Below are 21074 nucleotides of genomic sequence, written 5' to 3' on the forward strand. Positions count from 1 at the left end.
TTATTTGGATTTACTTTACCTCATTTTTTTCCACACACTGTGTCTCGGACTCTTAGTGTTGTTGCTGTAAGGCCAGGACCGAGACAAGCGATGCAAGAGTGAGAGAGGTGACGATGAGGTCAGAAGAGGAAATAATACGCCCTTCTCTCTGACACTGGATCGCTTGGCTTCCTCACCATATGCCTCTTGTTGTGCATGATGTGTCTGACCCTGTAACACTGCACGTCTGCACTGTAACTGCAATGCCTAAGTGGTGGTGTGGTGACAAAAGGTGCAGGATGTGTGCATGAAGAGTCTCTTTGATGAAGAGACTAAAAGAGCACACCCCAGCAATGGTTGAGACCAGTCACTGCATGGCTTTACAGTAAAGCCACACAGTGATTGGTTATGAGCTTCATTAGAACCTCCCCCCCTACTAACCACATCTCACCGAGCCAATCCAGGAACTGCTAACTTGATTTTAAAAAGCAAGAGAACGGTGTCAGGATTGGCTTGGGCAGGTGAAGGTAACACTCATTAGGAGACTGGAGAGCTACAGCTGTGATTCCCCCGGGGGCTTACTAATTGAGCATGTAAAAAGGGCCTCTAGTGCGCATGTCGGGCTGGCCATAGAAAGAAGACTTCCAACCCGACATACGCACTGCCAAAGAGTGAGTGACTGGTATAACTGCTACGCGATCATGTCTAATTATTTTTAGGCCCCTTCCACCTGCCCCAGGAACTTAAAATAACTTGTCCACGGTTGAAAAAGCTAACTGTTGCAGCCAGGACGCCCTCAAAGAGGATCCGCCCCTGCTTTTACTTACAGTTTTATTTGGGCCTTTAAAAAGCAGAAAAGCAATTATCAGAAAGCACAGCAAAATAATGATTGGATGTGCCAGCATGACTGAAGTGGGATGCTTTGTGACTCTGGTATTTGCAAACCTTAGTTACCCCATGATAGATGTTGCTAGCTTATTTAGTCTAATCATTTCCTTGCATGCATGTACTTCCACGTTTGTTTTTTCTTTGCAGAATTTCAAAGGTAGATGCACATATATCAAAATGAAAAGAAAAAACGATACAAAACACATTCTTTGCGTGATCAGATTTAATAGTATTGACAAAGTTTGACTTCCCATAATTGTTTCTAATTAGACAGCTTTGTAATGATTAAAAATAAACTAACCACTGTTATTTGGTGGTTTTGTTTACCTTTTTCCTCCCAGTTTTATAAAGATGAAAATTAAGAAAAATGCTATCAATTAGTGTTTGCTTGTGCTTTTTTATGTTAGGGTCAGACACCAAACGAGGAGATTAATTTTGTGGCACTGATATGCAAATTACTCACATCTCAGTATCAATGATAGAAACATTTGTTTACATTGTTGGAGTTGTCCTCCATTCTTAAACCCATTCATGCACACACTGCAGAAAGCAATGGGGCCAGAAACGGTGGATGCCACCAGGCAAGCTCTGCAAAGTGGTCCTGCAGCCCTAATAGATAGCCCTATTCGACCAGAGACTCTTGGGAGAGGCAGTGCTGTGCAAGTATTCATAGAGTGGTGATCACTTCTGCCCACAAGCAAGTCAAATGAAAACATTGACAATTCTCTCACGAGGTTGATGATTATATATTTTTCTGTTGCTCCTATCACCCCACTATGATCTGGCACCCCAGACAACTGTCCCACTTATCCATGCTTAGGCCCGCCCCAGGCGTACTGCACGTCTCATATTCGATACCAGCTCTGTGCACATCTTTGGGTTCTTTTCATAGTCAATAGTCTGAATCCATCGCTCATGGTATATGTATTGTTGACCCCTCCTACCTTGGGTTTGGCTCTTGTCCGCATCTTGAAGTGGCCTCTGTGCATGTAGCTGCAGATGTTAATACCCCTTTCTGCCAAGAACTTACTCAGTCCCCTTTCGTTACTACTTAAACAGCCCCTGACCAAAAGCATGGGCTTATGGAATGTTCCATCCCTATTCAAGGGGATCGATTCAAAATAAAATGATCCACATATCCAAAACACGTTAAATGGGGAGAGACATAGATCACAGATGGATATTGTCATATCCCTATCCATGATTTGGGTGTAGGGGCGAATAACAGACTATCTCCACAGATAGGAGCAGCAACAAATAACACAGCAATGGAATGGATGCCTGAAACTATCTCAGCCACTGGCAGCAGACGCTAGGAGTAGCATTCCAGTGTATTATTTCACAATCTGTATGCCACAGTAGAAAGACCTTCTGTATGTGAATCAGTCTTGGTGGTGGTCTTAGAGGAACAGTCCAGCCAGAACTGCCAGGCCAGGTTCCCTCCAGACAGGAACACATGCGGCTCAGACTTATAAGTCACAGACGTTCAGCGGGTAGTAGGCATTGCCACGTAAAAAGATTAGGTAGGGCCAGTGCTGTGATCCAGCAGGCACACTGGCGTGCTGTGACTGTGGAAGAGTTTCCATTGCTCAATAAGTAGATTGCACTTGGGTTCTCCCGATCCAAGTCAACCAAATAAGCACAAGGGCGAACTGGAAGTCTAACTTTCACCTGCCAATATTAAGGGTACTATATGCTGATCAAGTGCAGAGTTTGTCATGGAAACCAGGGGAGATGAAATCCTGCACCCCACTCTGTGAGGGGAGCGTTGATGCTTCCCAGGAAAAACTGTGCATTTGTTACCTCAAGTATTTGCTAGGCGTGAAAGGCAAGTGGCAATCGACAGCTCACCCTCGTGGAATATACATTTGCCCACCGGATGGAGTATGTTTTGAGTTTAAAAATAGCTTATGGTTGTTGAAGAATGACAACTTGCTCATTTTTAAGGTCAAGCCTGTGAGTGCATGCGCTAGCGAGAGACTGCTGTGCTCAGTAAAGGGGTTGGACCCGCCTGTCGCTCAACATTTGTTGTTTTGCATGGCACTCTTTTCGACAGCCTTGTAATTCATCAAGGCATGCCTGTCATCACTTCCTACCTCTATGTGGCTCAGGGATCAAGCACTAATTAATGCAACTTAATAAAGTGCCCGTCCGCTGCCCCAATGTGATTGAGATACTATTTGTTGTTTTTAACTTCAAGTGCCCCTCAAACAGAAGGCTTGTGACTGGCAAAAACGTGCCTAGCAGGCTCAAAACTACTAAGTTTTATTTTTTAACTTTATTTTATGTTGCCAAGTCGTCTTTTCTCAGTTTCTTCTCATGTTTTCTTTTTGTTTTTGCTCGTGGGCGCTGTTGTCAAAAGACGACAATTGTTTCAAATATGCGAGACCTATTGCATTTCAAATGATTGTTCACTATGTGTGCCCTGGGCCTGTTGCCTCTCTTTTGGGTGACAAGAGCTATTTGCCCCACTTTCTGGCAGTGACCGTTGCGAGGAAAGGCATCATGGGTTGTGTAGTTGCCCTCTAGGGTCCTTCAAAGAGGGCTTGAAGGCTGTGCTGTCTGTCTGTCCAGCACAAATTGTCGATGAAGTGTGTTTTTTCACTTTTCTTAGCTATGGCAGCTGGAAGTGTCGATATTCATCAGAATATTTCTTTTCTCTGGGGGTGCAGAGCGATGTGTGTGGCACCAGAGCCACCCTACTTCCTTGCTCCCTGCCCCTCTAGAACCCAAATATCCGCAGCTCCGGAGCACCACCACCCACCACAAAGTTTCTGTTTTGCCATGGACTCCGACTGTCTGAATGTAGTGGCCTTGGAAACAACAAAGTTCTCATTTAAGCACCTGAAGTTAAAAACATATATTCTCCCTCCGTGGTGTTTATTGCTTTTGTCTTTCACGCTTGACAGAAGTGGATGCATCTAATTTGCTCACTTCTAAAACACATAGGGCTCATTCTTGTGGATATAACCTTTGGCTGCAAATGAGATTTGGTTGATTTAATCATATTCGCATGTGAATCTGTTGCCTATAATATTCGTGCGCGCGCTGGACATTTTTTTTGTAAAGCTGAATCTGGCATGAATCATAGCGCTGGAATGTATAGTACTTTTGTCAGTAAACTTTCGCTGCAAAAGGTTCTTAAATGACTGAGAACAAACCATACAAATGGAATTCTGTCAAGGAATCTCTGACTTTGAGCTGGTCGGCCACATGACCTGCAAGAATGAGGATATTTTTTTTACGACTTGAGCAAACCTTTCATTTGGTAGAAGATGGTGTTGGTATTGACGTCAAGATATGTGAAATAGATGTAAGAGCAATTTTATCAATTTTATTGTAAGCTACATGAGAGGTTGGAAAACAACAGCGGTGTTAATTCTTTACACGTCCATATTCGTAAGGGCCGTCCACAAATACAGTCATCCATAGATACCTAATTGTGACAAACAGACCCATACTTTGTGATTCGCAGAGGTAGGCAAAAACACAAAACAGCAGCCCAAGATGGACAGTTATTGTCTTACAATGCCCGCCATTATATAACTAACTCAGGAAATGGCACATTAACATATAACAGGTGGATTGAAGGCACGGGCTCCTGGCTAAAGAATTCAGTGTATATCTTATTTAGATTTTGAGGTCTTTGATAGAAAAATATACGTCTTTGTTTTATTAGGATAAAAAGGTACATTAACAAAACGCTAATATGACGGGTCGTCAGTTCCGCCGTTTACAGAACGCCCGTAGCAGGTCTCGCTCCCCCACTGAAAGACCAAGCTCTCGTTTCTCATTACATAATAGTCATTTTCAGAAGCCCGCAGTGACTGATGATGGTTAACTCCCTTTCTTCTTCACTCAGCTGTGAAAACTCAAAAAAGAAGAAAATAGTAAACTTGACTCTGAAGTTAATCCCATGTAGCAGCTAAGTATTTATAGGCTTCTGCAGTTAGTCACAACGACACTGAGCGTCGCTGTTTGCCAACTACAGAAACAGAAGGAAGTTTTCTGCAGATCACGTAATTCATATCCTATGTAGATGCGTTCTAGACTTCTTGTCACACGCATAGCGCGGCGAGATCTCGTCAAGCGAGGTTTAACCGTACTTGTTTATTCAGATCCTAGATACCGTGTGTGGAGTACTCGTAATCAGGAGGACTCGTTTAGAATGAATCGGTCACCCAGTCGCTGTCACTCTGGGGCTCAGACACCTAGACGTTGTTACTTCATGGGTCGGGCTCCGAGAGGATGTTACTCCGGGGCTCAGATACCGAGATCCTGTTATTCTGGGTGTCAGACACCGAGACGCTGTCACACTGTGGGTCAGACACCGAGACGCTGTTACTCAGGGGCTCCTCTGCTGTTTCTTGTTACCCTGCTGGCAGTCTGTGGAGCCGCTTCTGAGCAGCTGCGTTATTCCATTCCCGAGGAAATGAGGAAAGGCTCGTTTGTTGGGAATGTGGCTTTGGATCTGGGAATGGATATTAAGGAGTTATCAGAAGGCGGAGCCCGGATTGTGTCCAGAGGTAGGAAGCAGTATTTTACTCTAAGTCTGAACCACGGACATTTGTACGTGAAGGAAAGGATAGACAGAGAAAACGTATGTGGACGCTCTTTTCATTGTCTGATAAATATAGAGATTTTTTCTGAAAAGAGCATGAAAGTGTATACAGTCGAAGTAGAAATTCAAGACGTTAATGACAATTCGCCCACGTTTATTGCTCACCAGCTGTCATTACAAATCCTTGAAAACACTGCACCAGGAACACGTTTTTTGCTACCAGAGGCGCAGGATGCAGATGAAGGAAACAATTCTCTTCAAAACTACCAGCTTAGCGCCAATGAACACTTCACGCTGGACGTAAACACAAAAGCAGATGGCACTAAGTATGCAAAACTAAACCTAGAGAAACCTCTAGACCGGGAAGAACACGATCTTCACCAACTGATCCTGACAGCCACAGACGGAGGAGATCCGGTCAGATCGGGCACAATGCAGATTAACATCAACGTGCAGGATGTGAATGACAATGTCCCTGTATTCGACCAGTCTGTCTATAAATTTACTGTGCGGGAAGATGCGCCCAAGGGGTCTGTGGTGGGGAATGTTAGAGCTACTGATATTGACCAGGCATCGAACGCGGAAGTACACTATTCATTCCACAAAATTACAGACGTTGCATTAAAAACATTCACATTGAATTCTACCACTGGAGAAATATCACTGACTGAAGAGTTAGATTTCGAAGAATCGGAGTTTTATGATTTTGAGGTCCAGGGAAGCGATGCAAGCTTTTCATCGCGCTGCCACGTTTTGATAGAGATCATTAACATCAATGATAACAGCCCAGAGATATTGATATCATCTACACTCAAGCAAGTTTCAGAAAACAGCCCATCTGGAACAGTCATTGCTCTTCTGGAAATATTTGATAGAGATTCTGGAGTCAACGGTGTGGTTACTTGCTTCCTTCCTCCTTTCCTTCCCTTTCAGTTACAAAAGTCAGTAGGGACTTACTACAGTTTAGTAACAGATGGTGCTTTGGACAGGGAGCAGTTTTCTCAATATAACATAACGATTACAGCCATCGATGGTGGAACTATCCCACTGTCTACCACCAAAACCATAAACCTTGAGATTACAGATGAAAATGACAACTCGCCAGTATTTAAACAAACGTCATACTATGCCTACATTATGGAAAACCTTCCTCCTAGAACGTCCATTTTTGTAACCAAGGCAAGAGATTTGGATTGGGAGAAAAATGCTAAGATAACATATACCCTCATTGATGGATATATTGGAAATGATTCACTCTCTTCCTCCATAGCTATTAATTCTGAATCGGGTGTCATTTATGCACTTCAATCCTTTGACTTTGAAAAGTTCAAAGAATTTCAGATTAAAGTAGAGGCTCAAGATGGTGGCTCGCCACCCCTTTCCAATAATGTCACTGTGACATTCTTCATACTGGATCAGAATGACAACACTCCTGAAATATTATACCCATCACCCCCCACAGATGGCTCCTCGGGGGTGGAGATGGCTCCTCGCTCCTCTGAACCGGGTTATCTGATCACTAAGGTGGTCGCTGTCGATGCTGACTCTGGACAGAATTCCTGGCTCTCCTACCAGCTACTGAGGTCGACAGACCAGGGACTGTTTACTGTAGGTGTTCACACTGGAGAAATCAGGACAGCCCGCCCCATTATGGAAAAAGACGCCATAAAACAATTTCTGGTGGTGTCAGTGAAGGACAATGGACAGACTCCTCTCTCTTCTTCAGTTACAGTCACCATAGTGCTGGCAGACAGTCTGCCAGAAATACTTCATGATATAAGTGACCCTTCAGCTCCTGCGGACATGGAGTCAGACCCCACCCTGTATCTGTTGATAGCTGTTGCTGTTGTTTCCTTCTTGTTCCTTTTCCTGATCATTCTTCTTTTGGCCACTAGGATTCACAACTGGAGGAAATGTCAGCTCCGTGAGTCATCGGTTGTTAATTTCAGTTCAGTTCCTGACTCTCACTTTGTGGGCATTGATGGTGTCAAGGCTTTTCTAAAGCTCTATTCTCACGATGTCTGTGTAACAGACACCGGGAGAAGCCAACAGATGCTCCATAGTTCAGGGGACTCAAAAACCCTATCAGGAAACCAGAATAATGACAATCAAGCACCTCTCCTCGTTGAAGATTTTTTAGGAATATGTAAAGATGAACACCTCATTGTTCCGGTAAGTACAATTTGTTTGCTGCAATTCATTGAATGTAAATCAATTTAAAATACGAACTGCAGACTGGTATGTAATTTTGGTTGTACCTTTTAATTACACTGAAAAAAAAATGTTCAGTTTTCGTGCATTGCTACGCAGTCCATTTTAACATGTATATGGCTGATAAATATGGAAAATAAGGCCCTGAATCGTAACTTATCTCCCTAAAACCAAGATCATTTAGCACTGTCATATCTCAAAACTTGTTTTCAAAATCTAATTATTCGTGAAAATCTGTAGTAGCTAAATACGATAGGAACTAGAAACACAAGAGCAAAATTATTGTGAGTCTGTGTAGACGTGTTTTCATCGTATCTTCCTTCGTTTAAATAGCGCAGCGTTTTCAGTGGGTTTGTTAGATATGAACTTTGGATAGTGAACGGAAATAAAACGTTTAAATTTGTAAGCATGTTGCATTGGCTTTTGAACCCCGAGTAGATATTTAATTGCTTCTTATGTGTATTTTAAATACCCCCTGACAACCCCCAAATTGCTCTTTGTTTCTCAGTTGTTTGCTTATAGTCAATCGACCCTTTTGCTTAGCATAATTAATCGCCGAGTTTCCCTTCTTTCCCCTTGAAATGTTTTGTAAACTGACAATATAAGAAATATTTAAGATAACACTAGTGCCATTCTTTCACGTCCCCTCGCTTTATTACACTTTATACTTATTTTTTTTAATTGTGCGATTGTTGTCTCTTCCGAAAATGCCTTCAGTTATAACAAAAATGCGATTGTAAATTGAAGTCCATATCAGCGTTAACTTTTACTGAAAATCTCAAATTCCAATAAGCTGTTCAGTGGATAGCTACAGACCCATCTCTCATGTCTGTGGAGAGTTCTTATTTTTTATGCACGTTTCAAGAACTGAACATTTTTAAACGGGACATTATTTACGAGTGGGTCCCATATCTAGGCCGGTTCCTCTTTTGCTGTGCATCCCCACCTCATTGCTTTCTTTTAAACAGAGAGCGTCAGTTTTTGAACCCCCACACTATATTTCATTTTGGGACATTAGTCTTTCTGTGCACTATCAGCGCAAGCGATTAGGTTTATTGTGTACACACCGTTGCCTCCTAGTTTCCTTTAGTTGAGCTGTCATGAAAGGTGCATATGAAGATGCACAAAAACAGCATATCTGAAAATTTGTGTGCTTGGTTCTAAAGGAAAGTGCTCGGCTCGTGCTGTGGAGGTGAAACGTTCGTTTACTGTAACTTCATGACTAACAGGCGTGATTATACCTTCGCTTATATGCGCACATTCCCAGAAAGGAAGTTATATGTCGGTGCTTTTCTTGTTCAGCTTCCATAAATATGCACTAGGGCGCGCTGTTGTACAAGACGGGAGAGCCGGAATAAATATCCTCTTTGAATCCAGTGCTTTGAATGCACCGTCGCACAACGGGAGAGGCTCGGCAGGAACGGACTTTCACAGCGCTTCTTTTCCGGGATAAACAACCCGGCTTGCTCCTTCTCCCGTGATTGTCTTACAATACCTTTTTGTGTGGACGAACGGGGTTTCATGCGAATATTTCTGAAAGGTTGAAAGTTTCTGAAGATGAAATCAGAGTGGATAATGACTGGAACGGCAGCCCGCCGCGGAGCAGCAGAGCTGAGAGGTAGGAGACAAATCTTGGCGTATTTGTTGTTTCTCTGGTTCTGTGCGGGAGTCTCTGGACAGATACAGTATTCAATCGCAGAAGAAATGAAAAGGGGTTCTGTTGTTGGAAACATCGCAAAAGATATGGGGTTAAATGCAAAGCATTTGTCCCACAGGAACCTCCGTGTCGTTTCTGCTACAGAGAATCGATATTTTACAATAAATGCAGAAACAGGGGACCTACTCGTTGATGACAGAATAGACAGGGAGCGAATATGCGGAGAAGTACCCATGTGCTCCATCAACTTTGAGACTGTCGTGGAGAATCCTATGAATGTTTTTGATGTCCAAGTTCTCATTCTGGACATCAATGACAACTCGCCGGGATTTCTGAAGAGGTCCCTCGTAGTGGAAATTGCTGAGTCCACGTTGCCGGGAGCGCGCATTGCACTTGGGTATGCGCGAGATCCTGATATTGGCATTAATTCCCTTCGGGGCTACAAACTGAGCAATAACCAGCAATTTAAGCTCGAAGAAACCAGGAGTAGCGAAGGTTACACTTTTGCAGAATTAGTTCTGGAGAAAGGTTTAGACCGCGAAAAACAAAGTCACTACAATTTGATTCTGACTGCTTATGACGGCGGCGACCCAATCAGATCCAGTAACGTGGACATTAATATTAATGTTCTTGATGTCAATGACAATTTCCCAGTGTTCAGTCACCAGAGCTACAGAGCCAGCATTAGTGAAGGAACAGCCAATAACTCATTAGTGCTTCTGATAAATGCCACCGACGAGGATGAAGGTTCAAATTCAGAAATCAAATACTTTTTCAGCAGCATTTCTGATAATGCAGCACATAGATTCAGGTTGGATGCAGACACTGGAGAAATTAAAGTGAACACTACACTCGACTTTGAGGAAACAGATTCTTACAAAATGTTAGTAGAGGCGAAGGATGGAGGGGGCCATGTTACCCAGACTATGGTATTTATAGACATTGTTGATGAAAACGACAATGCTCCAGAGATAACACTTACCTCAGTCACCAGCAAAGTCCCGGAGGACTCACTGCCAGGCACGGTGGTAGCGCTGATCAATATCCGAGACCGAGATTCTGGAGAAAATGGTGACGTTGTTTGCCATATTCAAGAAAGCTTGCCATTTAAATTGGCTTCTTCTTCGGGAAAGATTTACAAACTTGTGACAGCAGGTGCCCTTGACAGGGAAACCAAAGCAGACTACAATATCACAGTAACAGCCGCAGACAAAGGATCTCCTCCTCTGACCACAACCCAAACTATCTGGATACAGCTGTCTGACATAAACGACAATTCGCCAGTTTTTGATAAGCTTTACTACCAAGCCTATGTGCAAGAGAATAACTTAGCTGGTGCTTCCATTTTCCAGGTGAAGGCGTCTGATTCTGATGTGGATCAAAACTGCCATATCACGTATTCTATGCTGGATAATAACATTGAGACCGTTGCCTTTTCTTCTTACATCTCCATTAACTCCCAGACCGGAGTGATCTACGCCCAGCGCTCCTATGACTGTGAACAGCTCAGGGAGTTTCACTTCCGGGTCAAGGCTCAGGACTCCGGGTCTCCCTCTCTGAGCAGTAATGTCACAGTGAATGTGTTTATTATGGATCAGAATGATAACCCACCTGAAATCCTATATCCTGCACTAGATCGGGAGGGGTCAGTATTGTTTGAAGTAGTTCATCCTTCATCTGAACCAAACTATCTTATCACAAAGGTGGTGGCTGTTGATGCGGATTCTGGACATAACGCATGGTTGTCCTACCAGCTGCTGGAAGCCCCCGAATCCTCTTTCTTTAAAATAGGACTCCACACTGGAGAAATCAGAACATCAAGAGCCTTCCTGGGCAAAGATCTTGTGAGGAACAAAGTGATCATCACTGTGAAGGACAACGGGCAGCCCCCTCTGTCAGCCTCAGTTACTCTAAACATGGTAGTCGCAGAAGAGCTACAGGAGGCACTTCCCGAGTTAAAGAACCAGCCCACTGACTCTGGTGATGAATCAAATTTGAAGGTCTATTTAGCTGTATCTTTAGCTTTAATTTCGTTTTTATTCATTGTAAGCCTAATGCTGGCAGTGATTATTAAATGTAAAAAACCCAAAGGACCTATGATTTTTGATTCTTTAGTTCCTTCTGTTTATCCCCACATCGACCCAAGACTCTCAGCTAATTACCAAAACGGGACTCTGCCCTTGCCCTTCACCTATGAGATCGGTGTGGCCCTGGATTCTAAGCAAAATGAGTTCTCTTTTCTCAAATCGAGTCAAGATATGTCCACTGACATCCTCTTCTCTCCGATAGACTCGGGCATTGGAAATGAGTCTGAGGAAGGAACTATTGTCAATGAGCGGTTCCAACAGGTAATGTTTGGTTGAGTTCTATTAGAAGTCGTTTGAGTTTCCTTTACTCTTAGTTTCCACAGTTGCAGACTTTTTTGTGTTTTATTCATTCACTATAAATGGCGAAATAGTGGCCACAAATTCAAACTGCACTGTTTGAAAAGTCTTGTGATGAAATGTGGGTGCTGTGTGCATGTATGTGATCGCAGTGAGGTTGGGTAGTTATTTAAGTATATATGACCTCACTCACTTTTAAAGCACAGTCCAGCTGTAATTTTCTCTTGAATAATAGCACACACTTCGTTGATGACTTCAGGTCGCTAGAATTTTAGCAAGATACTTTGTAGCTAAATGAGGGTTTCAGGAATTTGTTTCTAATGCCAAGTGTTTCTTCCAATATAATTGCCAATACATAAAATACGTAATTGTCTTATGTATTATTATTATTATGATTATTGTTGTTGTTTACGGGTCAAGTAATAGTTATTGAAAATATCAAAAGAAAACAGCATAGCAGTTTTATCCTATGCATTATGAGTGTGTGTTTTGGCCTTGGTGGTACCAGGAGCACACTAGCCAGCACACCCAAAATCTAAATCAGAAAGAAGACCTCACTATCCGGGACAGGAGGAGTTGGGAAGTTTTGTCAGTGTGATATGGTTTTGGTGCCCAGGATAAAGAGTAACTAGTGATGACAAATAGAAATGGAAAAGGCAGAGAAATAATAGAGGGGAAGTGAGAGAGAGAGAAAGCTGCTACTCCTTGCAGGCACAGCTGCACTGGTGATATTTGTGGTATATATTAATGCTAAAATTGGTGAAAGGAAGTGGTAAGTGGTAGGTGAACTCCACAGTTAAATAGTGAAATCACTTAGGAGTTCAACACCCTTCACAAAATCCAGATGCATGAAATTCCGTGTCTGAATTTATCTTATCATTGAGGGCATTCCTTCTTTATAGTCCGAGACACTGAAGCCTTTCATCCAATGAGAAGGGTGTACTAGCAAACCTTTTAAGGCAATTAGGGGACTTTTTCTTGTTTTGCATTGGTTGATCTCTCCATGTCAGAAGCACAGAGGTGGTGGAATACTCCAGTATTTTGTTTAACCTTTCTCAGTAGTGTGGCAGTGGTGTTCCGCGTAGCCTAGCTAGTAATACCTTAAGTGTAAGTTTTAAGCCAGTTAATTCCTCTGGTATCATCTCTTTCCTGCCTTAGGCATTTTAGCTTTCCATGATGTGACTTATAGTGTAAAGAGTTTATGGGTGGTGAGTGTCTTCTCAAGATTTCGTAGTTCTTGGGGCATATCAAGATCTTTATTGCACCTACTGTCGGCCTTGGATAAATATTCTGTGCAAATATTTGAAAAAAGTTATACTTCTATCCTGTTTTGCTCTAATTGCCTCCTCTTTGTCCAAAGCAGGTGAAAGGGTAAAAAAAAGTATATTATATCGATATTTCCACACTAGAGATGGATGTTTTTGACTGTAGAATGATATTGCTATTGTGATTCAACAAAACGTTCTTCAGTTCACAAAAAAATGGGTGTGAGGTTTGACAGTTATATTAGAGAGTGTATGAAAAATAGATTTAAAACCCATCTGCTATAAATGTGGCCTGCACTTGAGAGAAAAACGAGGGAGGCTTTCAAACTGAAGAAATTAGTTTGTCCATTGTGCATTTCTAATATTATGTGAGTGTGTAGCCATGTGTATGTGAGCGTACATTTGTCTGTGTGGGTATTATAGGTGACCATTTCAACCACATTTCTTATATGCACTAGATAATTTTATGGCTTATGGCTAAAATGTTTCCCATTTAAACCCCCTTTGATTTGTCGCTTTTTGCATTTTCTATAGCAATTATTCATACTAGATACCAGTCAATTGAAAGTAAAACATTAAACGAAAAGATGAAATAGTATGCAAAAACACTACAGTTAAAAACACACATGGAAATGTGCAAAGAAGTTATTGATGTCAGTTTGGATTGCACTATTTATCCAGTCTAAATTATTAGCATAAACCTTTACCTTCTATATATGTGCATGTATGTATATTAGGCATAGACTGGACCGGATTTGCCTCAAATTGGTATTTGACAGCTTTTACCTATTCTCTTTTACTTGGGTTCCTTTACTTGCTCATTTCTATAAACCATTCTTTTATACAAATTAATGTCAATGGAATGTGACATACATCTCTGAATGGCAAAATGTTTTACAGGAGAATGTCAAATGGTTATCTGTTATCATAACCACCAGAGCACCCATTCTTCTCCATAAAGCTGAAAATAATTTGAATGCATGAAGGGTTGGAAGGCCACATTTCAACTTTGCTTTGTGTCTATATCAAATGGATTCAGTCTTTCAGTGTAGCAGAATACGACTTTTTCTTCCCTCACAGAGCCTGCTGAGATACTTTACCTCTCTCTACTCATGTTTTTTTAGGTGAAAACTAAGTTCTGTATTATCACTGAATCAGACCATCGTATGGAGGAACATTTTTGCTTTTTTATTTAATTAAGCTAAATTTTTGTTGCAATATAGGATACTCACCACATGACAGAGTGTAGAAAAATTAGAACAGAAAACAACTTTTGGGTCATTCCTGTACTCAGTGGCTACAGCAGAAGAGTTAAAAGAGAAGGGGTGTATTGTTTGAGAGTTTAAATCTGATCAAAAACCTGCACGAAGCTGTAGCTTGGTTTTTTACTAGTATGTATTGAAAACTTGTGGCATTAGTTTTGTATTTGAGTTATGAGTGATTCAACTATACCTTATCTGTTACTGTTGTTATTAAAGCAAACATTTATGGGTTCTAAAAGAAAAATATTGCAAAATATATACCTATTATCAATCAAGAGCTGGTTTTATTCCATGGAAAAAGACAAATTGCCTGATTACGAGTAATCGCGGTGGTGGTCCCACTGCCACATCCAGAGGCGTGCCCACCAGAATTACGATGCTGGCGGTCAGACCGTACAACACCGCCAGGGTGTTAGATTTTGCTATGGCGGTGGTGCAGAAAACCTTGGTCAAGCCCAGTGGTGGTCATGGCGGCACTGCAGCGATGATCTTAAGTTTCCTTTCTGCCAGCCTTTTTGTGGCGGTGTCACCGCCATGAATAGTTTGGCAGAAAGGCAGAGTTGGAACCACAAAAGGGGTTCCTGCACTGTCCATAACCATGAGCAGTACCACAGCCCCCTTTTCAGTACACTCGGAAAGTGCATTGTCTGCTATGGCAGGCAGTGCACATTCAGTGTGTGCTGTGTGCGATGGCATTTGCCTCAGCTCCTTCTGAGAGCTGAAGCCAATGCCGTTGCACTGTTTCCACCGGCCAGCCCACCAGAAACATCATAATACAGTGGTGGGGAAGCCATCAGCTTGGCAGCAGCCTCCCCACTGCCGTATTGGCAGACTGGTGGTCAAACCAACTGCCTTCATAATCAGACCCAAAGTGTCTTTGTAGAAATGTCATGTATCAGTACTGTAAACCAAAAATGTGATCCTTCAATACTGTTTTTTTGTTATCTAAATTTCCAATAACACAAATTAAAATTGAAATTAATTAGCAGTTTCCTACAGATGTGAGATTGATGTAATTGTATTTGTATTTATTTATACATGTTTTTATATGCCGAATGAGCCTTTCAGTATCTCTGCATGCATTGTGGGGAGTGCTGTACAGTGATATTCAATTTGAGTAATAATTAGGATAGCATCATATGCCATGCATAGAAGAATTATGTTGTCAGAGTCAGACCTCAGAAACTACCTTGTACATTAAGTTGTTCAGTGGGCTTTGAAAAGTTATCCTAAGGCATATCGTACCTCAGTGTTGATATTGGAATCAGAGACCTTCATTAAAAATGATCTTCTGTTATTTTGTTGAATGTTTACAGAGAGTGTTCCATTAGTGGTAAGAAATCTGTGTAGAGAAGCTATTGTAAATAACATTTTATTTCTGAGGCTTGTTGTGTTTGATGTGCCATAAAAATTTCTATTTCTAATTTTCTATTTAAGTGATATGATATTAGAGCCAAAATGATGTACTGTACTTTATAATTTGAAATGATTTGCAGCAGTGGTAACCCGCATTAAGGTAAAAAGGTGACATCTCATACATCATCTCACCAAAATGACTTGAGCAACATCTTAGTGGAGTAGTAACAACTCAGATATTGCTACCTTTTTTAAGGTACAAATCGTTACTGTAAACCATCCACATATGTACAGATAGAGATCAACCTGTGCCAGATGGCGTAGACATTAAAATGTGACTGTTTAAATGTTTGTATTTGTTTGTGTATACCTAGTATAGGGCTTCAAGGTGCATGATATTGTTTTCAATCATGGGGCCTGATTATGAGTTTGGCAGACTGGATACTCTGCTACACACCGTCAGTCCACCCACTCTATTTTGGGTCGGGCAGACCATCAGGTTTCCATAGGCAGTTCTCCCTTTTCTTCCACCATTAGATACTATGCAGCCAAGGCCTGATGGAGTAAGGACCATCTGTTTGAGAACATCAGACAGCCCACCCTATTGAAAGTGGATGCTGTGATGTTTTGTGTTTTTTATTTTCAGAAACATGTATTATTCCCACTCCAATATAAGCAAAAAACAACTAAAGTGTTGCCCTGTAAGGGGTTTTACTTACTATTTCCACTCCAATATAAACAAAACAGTAGGGATAGTGTTGGAGTATGGAGGGAGTTAGATTTGTTATACCTACTCCCATATGGGCAAAAAAGGAAAGTGTTGGACTTGGAGGGGTTACATTTATTACTTCAACAACAATCTAAGCAATGGTAGGGAAAGTGTTGGGCTTTGGAAGGGTTGGATGTAAGCAGTTATATGTAAGAAACACTAAACAAAGTGTTGGACCTTACAGAGGTTAAAAGTAGTATTCCCATTCCAGTCTAAACAACAGTAGAAAAAGTGTTGGACTTTAGAGTGGTTAGGTTTACTATTGCTAGTCTAATATAAGCAACATCAGGGAAAGTGATGGACTTCAGAGGAGTTTAATTTACTCTTTCTTCTCAAAACTAAGCAAGTGCATGAACCGTGTTGAACTATAGTGGGTTATATTACCTATTTTCTTACCATTCTAAGTGAAAACATGGAAAGTGTTGGACTTACGATAGGTTACAGATGCCACTGAAATTACTAATCATTTTGAAACATACATTTAAATACATAACAACATAAGAATGTTAAAACGTGTCAAAATATAAAATGTATAATATAAAAATAAATGAACTAACATATGAAATATACAAAAATAATTTAACAATTTGAAAAAAATAAACATACATAAAAATCAACACATTCCTTGCTCCCACTATCGAACAACACAACCTTTAAAAATAATTGATACATTTTAAATACATCAATAATAATATTAACATATTAACTAAATACAATAAATTAAATTGTAACCAATATTATAAAATACATTTTACAAGTGTTAAATACACTTGGTAATCAATTAACAAATAATTAATAAAGTTTACCTGACAATGGAAAATATTATGTGATTAATGTTTAATAAAACGCTTATACTTAGTGAACCGAAACAATTTGTTAAAATATGTTTTAAATAAATTCCCATCCTACCGCATTACAAACATACCATCCTGCAACTAAAATATAAATTACTAATTGCACTATAAAATATAAAATGCATTAAAAAACACAAATTCACTCAAATAATTAAAATAACAACCCATGAATCAGTTTTCATAATTAGTCACTAAGGGGTTTATTACAACTTTGGAGGAGGTGTTAATCCGTCCCAAAAGTGACGGATATACCACCAGCCATATTACGAGTTCCATAGGTTATAATGGACTCGTAATACGGCAGGTGGTATATCCGTCACTTTACCGTCACTTTTGGGACGGATTAACACCTCCTCCAAAGTTGTAATAACCCCCTAAATATTTAATTAGCATAAAAATGGAAAAATACAAATACAATAATTTAAATAAATTACCACTTTTTCCCCTGAAAACCAAAATTCATTTCACACAAAAATTTTAAATATTTTTTTTTTGTCATTCACCCCTACTTTATCAGTCTACCCAATCAAAATCTGTGAATGCCACTCATCTAATTTCCTTCGAAATGGGTTTCAGTAATGGTATAAATTTCTACCTCGCCTTTGTCCTGGCATTTCCATCCCCAAAATCCAAATATCCCCAGATCTTGAAATGCTATGGACATCCTCTTCTGCACTGTTTATTTTTTAATTATGTATTTGTTATTTTTATATAGCTCATATAAGGCCCAAGAACAATGGAATGCTTTACATATAGACTGTGCAAAGCATAGAAAGAAAGCCAGTACCAATAACAGCAAAACACACAATATTATACTGCAAACTATAAAGTATATGTAAGAGTATAAAGTTCAGTCTTCATACATTATAAGGAAAGTGCAAGTGACTGAGAAGTTGTATGACCAAAGGGCCAGATATGTAGTCATGAAACTCTAAGATGACTTGCAATATCCCTTTTTTATACAGAGGGTATATTATTCATTGTAATACAGTGCCATTTTCCTTTCACAAAAGGTTTAAAATATTGGTCTCTTGCTCCGTCTCATAAATGAGTATGGTTGAAAATATGTCCATTAAATGCACAATGTGTATTTCAAAAATATACAATTAGTAGTTTGATGCAGTTTAATATAGCACAATAAAAATAACAATTTTGCATAGAAAGTTTGGAAAAGCAGATATTCCTGCTTTCCTATGAGGAACTGTAGACCTGCAATAAATCAACAAGCTCCCATAACTCTCTCCTTTCTTCTGAGTGTTAAGTTTTTAAATCAAAACTGTTTCAAATAGCTTGTTGTCATTTTCATTTTGTAAGGACCAGTTGTAGTCCTGCCTTTTACCCTTTCTTGTGTCTCTAATAGCAGCCATTGCAACATCACAACTCAAGTGCAATAACTTGTTACAGTCAAGCATCTATATTATGGTTGTATTGTAGGTGACTAGTTATGTCATTACTCGACCTTACTATTAAAATTCGAGTTTATTGTTTTATACCAGGATTGCAGTCTCCCACTTGTTAGATACATAATAATAAAGGATGTATCAAAGGTGTGTACAAACACACAGAAATCTGCACAAAAGAAAATCTGGAGCATGTACATCGTATGTAACAGTATGTGGAACTGATTTGTATGGACCAATAATCCAAAGAACAGCTCTCAGTTCTAGATGCAGGAACTGGGGAACAAGCTGGAAGAGAAACGAAAATATGAGTTAAGAAAGAAAGTTCTCTTTTGAAAGCTGTAAGAGAATGGTTGGTGTTGATGTCATGTGGGATAAAATTTAAGAATCTTGGTGCACTTTTTGGGGAGAAATGGGTCAATGTGCTTTTTTTAATTGAACATTGCAGTTTGCGAAGTATACTATCAAAGTGGTTAAGTCACAGATACCCACCTGAGAGTTTCAATCTCTCAGCCAGATAGTATGATGGATCAAAGTGATTTGATTTGTGCTGTCAGCATTCAAGTTTGTAAGCAGATTTCTTTTTCAATAGGGAGACAACTTAAGGAGTGTACAGTGGGAGTGACGTGATCAAAATGGTCTTTCCCTGAGATCAGAGGTGCTACAGAAAAATGGCGTATGGGAATGCTATCAATATTTTCGTAGTCTAGACAAAAATAGATTTTGGAAAAATTCTTTTAAATATGCTTGAAGTAAAAATGCACCTTATCCACAGAATAAGTTTGAGTTTGTGATAGGCATTTCTGATCATGTTGTTGATGTCTTCATAGAAGTTATCGAGAATTAATCCAAGTGACTTCTGGCCAGGTATAAATAACTGGCCAAAAATACTGGGTGAAGGTAGTGACCAGTGTTCTTGTTAGTAGTAAAGAATTTAAGAACCAATCTACTTGCTACTAGGTCAGATATTAAAATTTTGAACTGTGGTCAGTCTGATCTGTCTCATGAATATTAATGAAGTAGGTCACATATTGCGACTCACAATGATTGGAGACCATCACAGGGATGGTGTCCTGCTGGGCTCAGCCAACCAACATGACTTTGATTACGTTTAAATAAAGCAAACCTTGTTTTAAAAACGCAGCATGTTTTCCTTAAAGGACATGGGGCTGCATTTGCATTTTTTTTATATGTGACAAGTACTTTTCAATAAATGTTGTTTTTATGGGTACAATGGTGCAGGGGTCCCAAAAAGGCCATATTGAGATTGCCTTACCACCTCCTTTGAGATGTTTGTAAGTTTTCAATATTGCAGACAACTTTCAGTTGCAGAACATTGAAATATAAGGTACCAGTTTGGTATTTGGAAGGGATACTTAAAACATGATTGTTTAAGGTACCGAATTGGTATCTTTTCAAAATCTCATTTTAGAAGTTGTAATTAAATGGATGTGTTGATTTCTAAAACTGTCTAGTTTCAGGTTATTAATATAACACTGGTAAGATACATTTTTCTAGAGATTAACGTCACTTAAGCATCTATCATTTATATGTTGTGTTTCAATATGTCCTGACCCTGATCATGGAATATCATAGTCCAACATATACCACAGCAGTGACACTTAAACTATGGCCCAGAGGCCACACGTGACTCTCCTTTACATGTGGCTCCCTGGTCAACAGCATTACTGGGTTGTTGTTTCCTGAACTGCGCTCTAACTTGAAAAAAATGTTAAATAAATGGGCAAACATCTATTTAATGGTTAATTGAGGATGAAGAAGTAACTAAGGTGTCCTGCACCACTTGACTTTAGGAACTCATTCATTTATGAAGCCATCCTGCAGCATACATGTAGAAATATGATAGTCTTTTCAAAATTCAAAAAGTATATTTCATTAACATGAAATCATTTCACCTTAGTGCATCCTATCAGTGCATTTAGGAGTTTTTTAAATGTATTGAGGAATTGTTTATTTTTATTTTTTAGTGATGGTTTTCAAACATGAAATTAGAACTATTCATTCCCCTCCTCCCAGAAATAATGCAAATTGTGAAATAAGAGGCAATTCAGTTATATGTGCGTCTTTTGGGTGAGCTGGATTGCTCTTATACGTGAACAGTGTTTGAAATGTGGTCTCTAGTTGGAAGTCAGTTTATACCTTGTCCAAGTAGGGACCCTCACACTAGTCAGAGTAAAGGAGATACACACCTCTGATAACCCCTGCTCACCCCCTTGGTAGCTTGGCACAATCAGTGAGGCTTTTCTGAGAGGCAGTGTGTAAAGTATTTGCTCGAACACACACAGTAACACAGTGAGAACACCACAAAAGGACTCCACACCAGTTTAGATATTAACCAATATTTATACAAATCTAAAGTGACAAAAATCCAACATACACAAGCAAAGATATATATGTATTTTTAAAGTAAAAAGAGTCTTTATCCGTAGAAATCAATGGAAGTGTTGTTTTAGCTCAAAGTACCTGG

General features: G+C 39.9%; 2 protein-coding genes across 6 annotated transcripts in view; both read left to right on the forward strand.

The window, feature by feature from the left end:
- LOC138245662 (protocadherin gamma-C3-like) overlaps positions 1-21074 on the forward strand; it is an 830748-nt gene that overhangs the window by 216828 nt on the left and 592846 nt on the right. The window contains exon 1 of one of the 5 annotated variants that reach the window (XM_069199453.1): positions 9015-11644. The exons of the other annotated variants lie outside the window; for them this stretch is intronic. Within the exon in view, the coding sequence (XP_069055554.1) occupies positions 9197-11644 (2448 nt within the window). The 5' untranslated portion in view covers positions 9015-9196. Of the gene's footprint in view, positions 1-9014; positions 11645-21074 lie in introns of those variants that run through there. 5 annotated transcript variants of the gene reach the window in all.
- On the forward strand, positions 5011-7648 carry LOC138245806 (protocadherin gamma-A6-like). Its single transcript, XM_069199732.1, has one exon. It carries the CDS (start codon positions 5036-5038, stop codon positions 7646-7648), a length of 2613 nt encoding a protein of 870 aa, XP_069055833.1. The 5' UTR covers positions 5011-5035.

Source organism: Pleurodeles waltl, chromosome 7 (assembly GCF_031143425.1).
Source record: "Pleurodeles waltl isolate 20211129_DDA chromosome 7, aPleWal1.hap1.20221129, whole genome shotgun sequence".
In the NCBI taxonomy this organism is placed as follows: domain Eukaryota; kingdom Metazoa; phylum Chordata; class Amphibia; order Caudata; family Salamandridae; genus Pleurodeles; species Pleurodeles waltl.